We start from the raw sequence: 13,952 nt of genomic DNA, 5'->3' as shown, positions 1-13,952 counted from the left end.
TTTTTTGAAACAGAAAACTAACTAATCTACTCCTAAATACCACCTATGTCTTCTAAGAGACTTGAACTCATAACCTCTCATTTAAGAGAGTCACTCCTTACCGCTAGGCCAAAGTCCATTTGGTATTAGTGGGAGATTTTAACAAGTATTTTGTGCATGTTAGAAAAAAATATACACACACTACAAGAATAACAGACTATCGCAACGACACGTACCCCGACAACACGTAGTCTCCAAAACGTTTTACTACTTTGACCAGATCTATTTGACCTTAAAAGGTATCCAGACGACAAGTCGTCGGGACAGTGTGGGTGAGAAAGACAAAAATTTTCGCGGTCATCTGAAACTATATGCCGACGACATGTCGTCGGTATAAGGTACAACAAATTGAATTTTTATTCGATATTGTAGAAAACCGAAACGACATAGTTTTCTGAAACTCTATGCCGACGACAAGTCGTCGGTATAGGGTAAGAATCTAACGTGGCGATCCGCGTGAAAATTTTAATTTCTTTTAATAAAGACAAAAGATAGAAACGACGTCGTTATTTGAACCCTATTCTGACGACATGTCGTCGGCATAGGATTTTACCCTTACAGAAGGTATTAGTGCATCGTTCATCGTTCAGTTGCAGCGAACGATACAATCTTTCTCTCTCGGACTGGACTGACGATTTTGCACAATCTTCACCGGCGACGAGATATAGGTACATATTTGGTCCTTGTTTTCTTGATTGTTTATGATTGCTCAAGTTTTTAACTCAAAATTTGAGAGTTTTTATTTCTTGCCAGCCGTGAACCACCCTCCACTCTTCACCTGTTCACCACCGTCTTTCCTTCACCATCGTCGTCGACCACCCCGCTCCTTCCAGCTTATCATCTTCGCTACAACAGGTAAGGATGAAGTTTTTCTGATTTTGGGGGCTTTTCTTTTGTTTTCTTATTTTGTGCTTTTCCGGTGCCCACCAACCACTACCGGAGGACCACCATCAAATCCGACCATCGGAATCCGGCCATCACATCAAGAAGAACAAAACAGGTCAGTGTTTTTTTTTTTTTTCCTATTTTTTTTTTGAAATTTTATATATGTTTGATTACATATTTATAATTGTAGATTTGAACATGAAGATCTGTTTTCTTATTTTGTGCTTTTGTTAATCTTTTTGTTATTTTGAAGATGAAGACTTGTTTTTTTTGTTATTAAAAAAAAAAATCTTATACCGATAACATGTCGTCGGTATAGGTTTTACCTGTAAAAACTGTTGGAAACTTTTCCCGACGACAAGTCGTCGGTATAGATTTATAATAAAACTTTTTTTTTACCTCGAAAATCTTTCCCGACGATCTTTTATAGACGACAAGTCGTCGGCATAGGTGGATCTGTACCGACGACATCTATACCAACGACAATTTTGACTTTTACCGACGGAGCTATACCGTCGACTTTGTACAGTCGACAAGTCGTCGGTTTTACCGAAGACATGTCGTCGGCATAGGTGTTGAAAAAGTCGTCGGTATAGGCCTCGTTCCTTGTAGTGACATTATATATTTCATAAAATCAGAAATGGTTATTTCGGATTTAACGGTGACAAATGCCAAAAAATTAGATTATCTCTTAATATCTTCTAAGATCAGGTAGTTATGTTTGTATAATTCATTTCAATTGTATAAATTAATAAAGTAACGAAACATTACTTTACCTATATGTACAAGAAATATTAAATGTTGTATAGATAAACATTTAATTGGTACACAATGAGATTCTCATGGATTCTTTTTTGTTATAATATTAAATATTTTGCTTTTATAATAAATCGTCATTGTATGATTTCTCTAAAACTCATTTTTCTCAAGCAATTAAAAAAATAATAATTATTATTACATAAATTTGCATTTAAATCCCATTAAAATAATTTGACAAGGGATGCATGTTATTTAAGACCAAAGCCTAGCACGTCTCTCTTAAGTCTTATGAACTCCTTTCAACCACAAATTAAGTCTAGAAGGTGCAGATCTCTCTGTGCTCCTTCCTCCATCACACAGATGACTTCAACTCAAAACCCTCCTCATTTTGTATTGTTTCCGTTCATGTCCAAAGGCCATACAATCCCGTTGCTCCACCTATCCCAGCTTCTCGTCTCCCGCGGCGTTACACTCACCCTTTTCACCACAAAAGCCAACCGACAATTCATCGCCGACTTTCTCTACCGACAAGCAGATTCAATCTCCATTGTTGACCTGCCATTTCCTAACCAAGTTGAAGGAATACCTCAAGGTATAGAGAGCACCGACAAGCTCCCTTCTATGTCCTGCTTCCCGCAATTTGCCACTGCAACCAAGCTTATGCAACCATACTTTGAACAAGCACTCGAGAAAATTCCCCATGTGACCTGCATCGTTTCTGATGGGTTTCTGAGTTGGACTCTTGAATCGGCAAATAAGTTTGGGATCCCTCGCCTCTCATATTTTGGCATGAGCGGCTACTCCACCGCTGTAACTCAACAAGTGGCTGGAAACCGGTTGTTGTGTGGACCTGAGACCGATGGCGACTTAATCACCGTGACCAAGTTCCCGTGGATTAAAGTCACTAGGAATGACTTTTTCGAGCCTTTTAACCAGCGAAATCCCACGGGTCCTCATGAAATGCTTATGTGGAGGCTCTCTCCACGCGTGAACACCACCCCTGGATTCAGTGGGTTGGTGGTGGCGTGGCTCCCAGGACGGACGAAGACGTGTATATTCATTGGTCCTTTAATTTTGACCGTTGGCTGGGTTATTAAATAAAAAAAAAAACTTTCCTTTAATTTCCTTTCTCTGTCTATATATACATCCACTTATACACAATTTTTTTAAAACAATCATACAAATTCTCTCAAATCAAACATACAAATTCAACAAAAAAATGGATAGCGGTTCTGATGACGATTTGGTGTTGCACACACTATTGTCTGCGGCACAAGACGTGATTCGTCAGAGAGGCAAAACTTCACACCACGAGAAGAAACATAGAAAATATATCAATCGGGATCGAGAGGCGGCACATGAACTTTTGGTATGTGATTATTTTGCCCCTGATAGTCTTTATGACCTTTCGAAATTCGAAGACCGTTTTCGTATTAGTAGAAATTTATTTTTACGTATAGCTTCAGATTTGGAACGTAATTATGAGTTTTTCCAATTACGATGGGATGCTAGAGGTAAACGTGGTTTTACCACAATACAAAAATGTACGGCCGCTCTTAGATAATTGGGATATGGTATAACCGCAGACGCATCAGATGAGTATCTGAAAATGTCTGAGAGGACGGGTCGAGATTGTACATATCTTTTCTGTGAGTATGTTATAGAGCTTTACCGTGACATATACTTGCGACATCCGACTAAAAGTGATGTCGAACAGTTGTATGCCGCGCATGAAGCTAAACATGGTTTTCCAGGGATGCTTGGTAGTATTGATTGTACACATTGGGAGTGGGCAAATTGTCCCAATGCGTGGCGTGGTCAATTCACACGAGGAGATCATGGGGTCCCGACTGTTATACTGGAGACGGTTGTTTCAAACGACTTATGGTTTTGGCATGCATTCTTTGGTATGGCGGGGTCAAACAATGATCTGAATGTGCTTCACGCGTCTCCGTTATTTAACGATATTTTGCAGGGTAAAGCACCAGATATGTCATACGTTGTGAATGGAAATGAATACAAGTATGGATATTACCTAGGTGATGGGATATATCCAGAGTATGCTACATTTGTTAAGTCTTTTTCGTTTCCAGCCGATGAGAAACAAAAATTGTTCAAGTTAGCACAAGAATCTGCACGGAAGGACGTTGAAAGAGCGTTTGGAATCCTAAAACAAAGGTGGCACATAATCAAGCATCCAACACGAACATGGGATAGGGCAAAACTAACGACGGTGTTGACTGCCTGTGTGATTTTACATAACATGATAATAGAAGAAGAGGGCAGAGCTATTTGTTCATATACCGGGAACGATGTACTTAACCCACCTGCAGTAATACAAGTTGGCAGCCCGACATACTTCTCTAGGGTTTTGGAAATACAAAATCGTGAAACACATCACAATCTACGGCACGATTTGACCGAGCACATATGGGGGAGACAACTCCAAGGGGAAATGACGATGGAGACGAAGAGGATGAGGGCGATGATTACGACGAGAATGCAGACGGTGACGACAAGGCGGATGAGGATGATGAGGATGATGACGACGAGTAGTATTTTTCTACGGTTTTTATGTTTTACTTTTTTTTAAAAAAAAAATTAAGTAGTATAGTATTTGATTTGTTAGGTTTTATGTGTGTTTTAGTAATTTTAGGTTTTAAATATCTATGTTTTTAATTAATGAAATGTTTTTTTTTTGTGTTTTCAAAAAAATTATTTATCTTATAAATTATGTTTTTTATTTCATATAGTGTTACAAAAAATAAAAAAAGTTACCTATTTTATAAATTATGTTATTTATTTAACATAATGTTACAAAAAAATAATAAAAAAGTGAATGTTGTTAGTGGTGACCATTTCCTATGTGGATTGGGTTGGTGGTGAAGGTGACGTGACACAGATGTGACACCACTTTTCCGGTGAGTTGGTGGTAACCACTCCATATAGCCTCAGGACTTCGTAATGGAAGCTACCAAAGCAATGATGAATAGCTCTGGCCAGATAATGAACAGCTTCTACGAGCTAGAGCCACAGTTTTTAGACTACTTGAATGGCGAGTCTATGCCCAAAGCTTGGTGTGTCGGTCCCCTCTCCTTGGCTGTGACCGATTCATCGCCAATCGTTGACCGGAAGCCTGAATCAGAATGGATTCAGTGGCTAGATCAAAAGCTAGCTCAGGGATGCTCGGTTTTATACGTAGCATTCGGTTCTCAAGCAGAGATATCATCGAAACAGTTGGAAGCAATATCAAAGGGTTTGGAAGAATCCCAAGTGAGTTTCTTGTGGGTGGTGAGGAAGTATGAGACTCATGTTGTTGACGAGCTACACGAAAGAGTGGGAGAAAGAGGAATGATTGTACGAGAATGGGTGGACCAACTGGAGATTCTGAAGCACGAAAGCGTAAAAGGTTTTGTAAGCCACTGTGGTTGGAATTCTGTGTTGGAGAGCATATGTTCAGAGGTGCCGATACTAGCGTGGCCGATGATGGCTGAGCAACCTCTGAATACAAGAATGGTGGTGGAGGAGATTAAGATCGGTCTAAGAGTGGAGACATGTGATGGGTCACTGAAAGGGTTTGTAACATCAGAAGGGTTAAAGAAAATGGTGAAGGAGCTCATGGAGGGTGAAAAGGGGAAAGAGATAAGGAAAAAGGTGAAGGAGATTGGTGAGGCTGCAAAGGAAGCAATGGCGGAAGGTGGGTCATCTTGGCAGACACTGAATGAGCTCATAGATGAGTTACAGACTGTGAGAAACTCCAAAACAGGCGATTTTCGTAGATCGGCAGGAGATACAACCTCTGCTACGGGCTACGGAGAGGCTAGATTCCTAAAGGGTTCACTTTTAGCATAATCGTTGCACACTACATTCTAATATCTAAAATGTAGGATAAATTACACGAATGGTCCCTGTGGTTTGGGGTAATCTCGTGTTTTGTCTCTAACAATATTTTTAACTCGGATGTTCCCTAAGATGTATTTTTGTTGCACGTTGGGTCACTGATAGACCTAAAATGACTATATTACCCTTATTTGATTTTTTTCTTTTATTTTTCTGATTTATTATTATATAAACCAAATATTAAAAAAAACCCTTCCTTTATTCCCTTTCACATATTTTCTCCCCCGTCGGCCTGTTCATTCAAGGTTTATCCATCGACGTTCCTTCATCGACCATCACCATTTGCGTCCAATGATGGTGGTTGATTTAATTATCGAAATCGATTTGGAGTTTTGAGGTTGAGTTTCAGAGTCGATTTTGAGTTTGATTTCAGTTTGCGATCCAATTTTTAGTTTAGAGTAAATTACACGAATGGTCACTATGGATTGGGGTAATTTGCACGTTTGGTCCCTAACTTATTTTTTTTAACTCGGGAGGTCCCTACTATTTGTTTTAGTTACGCACTTGGTCCATACTGTTTGTTTTTGTTACGCGCTTGGTCATTGTCTTACCTAAAAAGACTATTATTTAAACAGAGAAAATTGTGGGGTGGGTAAGGTAAGGTAAGGTAAGGTGAGGAGGGTGGGGTTAGGGGTGTGTTTATTTAAATAAATTAAAAAATCAAGGGCAAAATAGTCTTTTTAGGTAAGACAGGGACCAAGTGCGTAACAAAAACAAACAATAGGGACCTTCTGAGTTAAAAAAATAAGTTAGGGACCAAACGCACAAATTACCCTAAAGCATAAGGACCATTCGTGTAATTTACTCTTTAGTTTAATGTCTGAATTCAGCTTTATCGATTTAGTTCTGGAAATCGATTTGCATTAGGTGGTGGATTTAGTTCTAGAAATCGATTTTGATGCAAATATCATCTTCTTTGTAGATTCTTATCAGATGGGTTTCATTACAATTGATGTTCTTCTCTCACATGGAACTAGATTTCTGGGTTTCAAACCTATTTCCCATTATCGGTCTTGTTTTATGTAACGTTCCAAAAATACAAAGTAAAACTTTTATTTTAAATAAGTCAAAACCATTCGTACATTATCTCAAAAGACGATTAGAGTATAAGTATTCTCAAAACATCAACGTAAATTATAAATAATCATTGCAGAATAAATTTTCAGGGGATGCAGTGCGATCAAGCCAGACTTTTCTTACTGGAAGTACCTGAAAATGTTTAAACCACAAAACAGTAAACACAAAGTTTAGTTAGTTCCCCAAAATACCACATACCATACTTATATGCCAGCTCAAGGTTGTGCCGGGTCTATTTTACCCCCGAGTCTATTTCACCCCTGAGTCTATTTCAACTCATATGTCAGCATAAGGCTGTACCCGGTCTATTTCACCCCCGGATCTATTTCACCTCCGAGTCTTCAAATCATATGCTAACACAAGGCTGTATCGGGTCTATTTCAACCCTGAGTCTATTTCAACTCATATGCCAGTACAAGGCTTTACCGGATCTACTTCACCCCTAGGTCTATTTCACCCCATATATATATATATAGAAAACAAGCACACAGGCATACACCACATACAACAGGATTCACAAAGACTACAAGCACATATAATCCCTAGTGTCCTACAATATAGTGAGCAAACTCACCTGAACTACTCATCGGAAGCTCAACTGCCACCTCATCAACAGAACAACCAACCCAAGCTTCCTAAAGCCAAACCGAATCAATCCTTAGCCAAATACTCAATTCTACTCAAGTTTGACCAAAAGTCAAACTGGTGAAAAAGTCAACGGTCAAAGTCAATAAAGTTGACACCCACGTCGCGGCCAACCCATGGCCACACCGTAGCCACTCAATCCAGTCCTGATCCAAACCTACTACCACGCCGTGGCAGAGATGCCATCACGCCGTGGGCACGTCCAGACAAAACAAACGCGATAAGTCCTGCCACCACGTCGTGGCCTTCCTTGGCCACGCCGTGGTCCTCAGTCTGAAAGGTTGTTCTTCAAAAAGAACTTAATTCATAAGGGCCAAAGCTTAAACATCCGATCTGATTCCTAATGGCTTCATAATGGATAAAGTTTTCAACTATATCCATTAAGATGGTCCAAACCACCAAGATCTATACTTTAAGTCTTAAAGGGACCCAAAAATGCATATTTCTCAACTTAATCCATTAAATCCAAGTCTCCCACTTTCAGATCTGAATCACCAAGATGTCTAGATGGATAAAGTTTCCAACTTTATCCATAATAATGTCACAATCCTTCAAGATCTAAACTTTATTGTAACGACCCGAAAATCACGACATAAAAATTTTTGTTTTTAAATTAATAAATCGTTAATACAGATTGTTTCTATAAAACTGGGGTAACCAATTTTTAGCAAAACATCTTTTAACTAGAGTAATTTACAGAGTGCGGAACCATGTGGTGTGTGCTCTGTAATCATCCAGAGCTCTTCCATTTGAAAACCGGAGTACCTGAAACATAAACTAAAAACCGTAAGCACAAAGCTTAGTAAGTTCCCCAAAATATCATACCACATACAACAACAGATTATCATGCACATACATATAGTTCCCATGGGCTCCCCCATGGTCTTTATCTATTATGCCATGGGCTCCTCCCGTGGTCTTTACTTGGAATGTTATGGGATTTCCCCTATGGTCTGACATCCAATTGCTACAGGCTTCCCCCGGGGTCTTCCATGCAAGTATCACAGAGACAGCTAGCATACCACATAACACGTAATGGGCCGACATTGGTACCTTCGACCGATGGATATAGTGAGAAGACTCACCTCGCACTGCTGAAACAATACCCAATAACAAAACAATACCCAATTAATAATTGGGTCCTAATCCATAATCATAACTTCAAACCTAGGGTAAAAAGACCATTTTACCCCTAACCTAGCCTTGACCAAAACTATGGACCAAACTGTAATCTGAAAGGCCCCAAAGGCCAATTAATCAATCAATGGCCCAATTTTCCAAATTAGGCCTAAGCCTCTACATGGGCATTACCTTAAGGTCCAACCATCTTTCTAGTCCAAAACACTTGGCATTCCGATGGCCCATTAGCCCATAATCATCCAAAGCCCAAATATGGCCCACTTATGGCCTAATTTTCCAAATTGGGCCCAAACCTCTCCAATGGACCTTATCCTAAAGTCCAATAATTTCCTTGGTCCAAAAACTTGTTTTCCCGAAGTCCACGAAGGCCTACAGTAACTTAGTCCAAGAAATGGCCCAACTCGAGGCCCACAATTACGAAGTCCAATCTGACTGAGTACGCAGGGCGTACTCAGCTATACGCTGCGTGTACTCGCTAGATGGCTTGTACGCTGCGCGTATTGGCTTGTACGCCCAGCGTACTCCCCTCTTAATCCCACTTTTGCCATTAAGCACTTAATGCTTAGCCCATAAGTCCAAACCACAGATCTGAGTCCCAAATAACGTCTAGACCCATAAAGTCATTGACTTGGTGACTTTGCATGCCCCAAATGAACCCAAACTCAAAATATAACACTCTACTATCATGGAAATGGTTCTAACTCATGCATGTATGGATTTAAACTCTAAAGGTGCCAACTTTATGGACCTTGAACCTCAGAAACACTAAGAGGGGCAACTCAAAGCTCCTGGAATGGAATCAAGACCACTAGATCTCATTCTTGGGACCAAAATGAAACAAAACTCATAAATGGTAGATCTAAGACATAAATTATCAAGTTCAAAGCTTTATACCTCCAATAAGATGTAAATGAGACACATAAGCAAGATCCATAAGCTCTTCCTTGATTCCCGTCCTTGCACCAACCTCCATCTTCTTATAAATGGACCAAATACAACAAAAATGCACACCATTAGCTCAAGATGCCACCATGAAGAATTAAGGACGAATTATAGGGTTTTAGAGGGTGGGGGCTGACTTAGGAAATGAAGAAAGAGGCTAACATAATGCTTATATAGGGTACAACCCTAAAATTAGGGTTTTCAATCTGCCCTTCGTATGCCCCGCGTACCACCTCATACGCCCAGCGTACGAGGTCTCGCACCCTGATCCAAACCTCGCACCTACGCTGCACGTACTCAACACTACACCTTGCGTAACCGTCTTCGCATCAGTACGCCCTGCGTACCTCCCTGGTACGTACCGCGTACTAGGGTTTTCCCCAAACCCTAATTCTTCCGAAGGCCATAACTCTCTCGATACAACTCCGATTCCGACGATCCTTATATCCATATAAAGGAAACGAGATGCTCAATATTGATACCAATTCATACACACCCCAAGATATCCCGAACGAACATCTGCTTTTCATAAAAACCCGAGCTGGCAAATTACCAAAATGCCCCTTTGATTCCGAACACAAACCGAATACCCGAACTATCCGAAATACCTTAACCACTCCAACTGAGTCCAAAACCCAACTTCTCGAGGGTCCGAAGCCTACTAATACCCAGTCCTTTGAACATCAACTCAAAATGGGAACAATGCGAAATAGGATGTTACATTCATTGCACCAAAATGACCTAAAGGACCAAGATAACTTGCATGGCTAAAAGGGAAGGCAAAATATCACAACTTTCCTAGTCCATGAGGTCCAAGAAACACTCCAAACTAATAAAAAGGTGTTGAAGTCCGCTCAACTCCAAGACCACTCATAAAATGGACCAAAAGTACCAAAAACCACATATGAAGAGATTTAAAGAACTAAAGAGCAAGATTGGAACTTTATACTTACAATAGTCCAGAAATGTTGTGCCTTTGATGGATCCAAGCTTGAAGCATCATTCCTTGCAACCAAAAGAACTTCCTTAATCTTTGTACTTCATCAAAATATCATAAAAAGCATCCAAAAGAGGAGATAGGAGAGAGGAAGGGCTCAAATCTTGAAGGTTGAGGCTAGGGTGTAACATCCGTCTCTCGAGGTATTATTTAGATTACGTAAATTAATATTAGCTTTGGGCTAACACTTGGACAATGGACCTTTAGGGGTGGACCTTAGCCTAATGGGCCAAGAAGTTGGGTTTCCCATAAGTCGTACGCTGGGCGTAACCTGGCGTACACGGGGCGTAGTGGCACATTGTATTCGAGGGACTCGGGGACGTACGCGCAACGTACCAAAAGGTATGCCCAACGTACGCGGGCAGATGCCAAACCCTAATTTTTAGGGTTTAATACATATAAATACCCCATTATAGCCTCCCCTCTGGCCTCCTCACCAGTCCATCACCCTCAGAAAACCCTAGTTCACCTCATACTCCATTGTTGTGTGTGCTTGACCTTTTTGAGTTCATTTTTGTGAAGAAAGGCTTGGAAGAAGTGAAGAGAAATTGGAGGAGAAGCACTTAAGTATCTTGAGCTCATGGATCTGGAAATAGTTCATCTTTTGGCACCCAAAGGAGGTATAAAGCTCCTATCTTTCCTCTTAGAAGCTTAGATCTAGGGTTTTGAAGCTTTGGACCTTTTTAGGTCCAAAGAATGGATCTTGTTCATGCAACTTCGTTTTTGAGCTTAGGGTTGCCACCCTTGAAGCTCAAAGTGTCCCTTTAGCAGTAAAGTTGCAAGCTTTGAGGCCTTTATGTAGCCATACATGAGATCTAGCCATTTTCATGGAAGTTTATTGCTATTTTTAGAGTTGGGTTCATTTTGTGGGTTGCAAGCCATAAAGTGATCGACTTTATGGGTTAGGACGAAGTATTGGACTCAGATCTGTAGTTTGGACGTAGTTGATGGGTTTTGAGCATTCTAACACTCCTATGGTGTACATGCAACCCTAGAAACCTTGGATCTATGTTTTCTATATTATACATTCAAATATGATTTTTCCAAGGTTCTCATCCTAACTAACATACATTGGAGCAACTATACTACAAAAGTCTAGTTAGATGACATACCTTTTGATGGAGCTTGAAGTCTTGAACCTTTAAGAGCTTAGTGGCCCACGTTTTTCACCTCAAATGGTTCACACAACACCAAAAATCCTTGGAATAACTAGAGAAGAAGAATACTTAGGTTCACTCTATGAAAATCGGCCTTGCCCTCTTTTTGTATGCACTAGTGCCAATTTCATGAACTAGAGACTTCTTTATATAGTGTGGAGGATTAGGGTTACATTCATGTAAACCCTAATACCCATGACCTTTCACTTCCATATGATCCATGGGTTAAAACTCCATGGACTATCCATGACAGCTTAGCCCAACCTAAATGAACTTGGCCCATCCTATATATAAATAAGAGTCCATTTTTAATTAGTTCTTTTGATCACTAAATTAATTCTAAATTAATTCTTGATCAATACTAATTAAATAATATGATTTCATATTAATATATTAGAACTTATAATATATTAATATAAATCATAAGTATCCTTTTTCTCATTTTGTCTATCCAATTGTTCTGATGCCATGCAACCCAAATGGACCATGCTACTCTCGGGTCGAATACATACCAATAATAGTTATGGGCTTAGACATCTAATCCAACAGTCTCCCACTTGGATAAGTCTAAAACTATTATTGCGTATGACTCCAAGATCCCGACTAGCAATCGTAGCTCTTAAAGCTGCTGCCGAACTCTGACCTAGTCAAATGACGTGTCCATTAGATAAGGGATCATATATTCCTCCATTCCAGATATCATATGGACTGAGACATGGATTATAATCATTCTCTCTATCCATTTGTTGTTTCCCGATTTCCAATTTATGACGACTGACTAATTGAACAAATCAAATCAGTCCAGGCTTGGCCAAGCACTTAGGAGTGTCATCACTAAATCATCGAGGGGCCCACAGATATCGCTTTTATCCCTCCAAGGGTAAAAGTAATGGATAAAATTTGACCCAAGTGTTCGCTTGTACTTACTCATCAAATTACACACAATGATAAGTTTTATAACAACCAAGTTACTGGTTGCGTTTACATATGTCAATGTGCAACTGACGCGCAACTACAACTCACACGTCCCCGTTTGAAGAATATAAGATATTATCGTCTCATGATTCACTCGTGATAAAATCCATGAAGTAATTCAAATGAGCGTGGGTTGAATCCAATACTTGAATCTCATTCCAGGAGCACTCATGAACACTGCAGCCACTTTGTCCCAGACAAACTACAGACCCTTCATGACAGTCTTGCCTTAATACCCACTTCCAAAGTATGATCGACCGTGGATAGTTTGAATAACCTAGTTATTCGGGAAGTCAAAACATGCAAAGTGAAACACAAGAATAATCGAATCCAATATGCTCTCAGAACTTATGAATATAAATAAAACACATTTTATTTATCACCATATTGATTACACATTATTCATTGTATAATGTTTCAAATAATCAACTTAATACTTGAATTAAAACAATAGTCATGCCATGCTCCAAGCATGCACACTATGTTTGTCCAAACAATAGTTATGCCATACACCAAGTATGCACACTATGTTTGTCTATGATCCTTACTTTGTGGAATAGATCAATTGAACATAATTCCAATGATTCTCATTTCACAATTCCAAATCCTTATCGTAAATGTAAGAATTCCAAATTCCTGCTATTTACCGAAATCTGATAGATTCTAAACTCATATGCATTGATCCTCTTGTAATGACTATGCTCAAAGTCACAAATACTTGGCAACCGACATTACAAAGTATTCCAATGGAGATCAATTCCATGGAAACGAAGTCTCAAATACATTGCTTTGAACATCCTTCTTGCATTAAGTTTTCTAATCTCACACAACTTGAATAAATTCCACCTATGGAGACATTTCCATATTCCCATTTTAACTATCACTTCTGAACAAGAGTTGCCTCTTTTCAGAATATGTCAATATGGTCCTTTCCAAAAATTTACACCATACTTCCAACTGTCCATGAGCAACCAATCTTTGGTAAAACCTCAGATTGTCCTCAACAATTGCTTAATCATTTTAGTCATATCTAATTTCTAGACCTTTTCCCCTCTTAATGCCCCAGGTATTTGGAAAATTTAGAAAGGATAAATATTATGGCACATGTAATCGATCCTATATCCGAAGCATATGGGACACGATTCATGATGTCTCACATACATACATGACCCTAGACCAGTCTTTTGCTACAATATTTTTGTTTTTGCCATGTTTTCAAAAATCGACTATGAAGAGGGATGCCGTAATCATAATCGAATTTTGAGAACGCAATATATATAGAATTTCTTTATGTTGAACCATTCCAACATAAAATCCATATATATATCCTTGACTAAAGATGATTAAAAACTCAATCTATGCTTTTAGAATTGAAATGAAGTATAATTTCCTCTCCCTTAATTATAGCAAAACAACTTTTCAAAACTTGCAGAGTC

At 39.3% G+C, this 13,952-nt stretch overlaps 1 protein-coding gene across 2 annotated transcripts; it reads left to right on the top strand.

The window, feature by feature from the left end:
- Positions 1-1,935: 1,935 nt before the first annotated feature.
- Positions 1,936-5,731, top strand: LOC145160541 (UDP-glycosyltransferase 90A1-like). 2 transcript variants are annotated; one of them, XM_079079783.1, is made up of 3 exons: positions 1,936-2,651; positions 4,290-4,296; positions 4,639-5,731. In XM_079079783.1, exons 1-3 carry the CDS (start codon positions 1,972-1,974, stop codon positions 5,533-5,535), a joined length of 1,584 nt encoding a protein of 527 aa, XP_078935909.1. In that variant the 5' UTR covers positions 1,936-1,971; the 3' UTR covers positions 5,536-5,731. The 2 variants fall into 2 exon arrangements, with proteins under 2 accessions (XP_078935909.1, XP_078935910.1); XM_079079784.1 differs by lacking the exon at positions 4,290-4,296 and having other exon boundaries at positions 1,936-2,700; positions 4,687-5,731.
- Positions 5,732-13,952: the final 8,221 nt, after the last annotated feature.

The sequence above is a fragment of the Lactuca virosa genome, chromosome 2 (assembly GCF_052849685.1).
Source record: "Lactuca virosa cultivar CGN04683 chromosome 2, Lactuca_virosa_CGN04683_v6, whole genome shotgun sequence".
Classification (NCBI taxonomy): domain Eukaryota; kingdom Viridiplantae; phylum Streptophyta; class Magnoliopsida; order Asterales; family Asteraceae; genus Lactuca; species Lactuca virosa.
The sequence above is the reverse complement of the archived record's forward strand: the minus strand, read 5'-3'. Positions and strand labels throughout refer to the sequence as shown.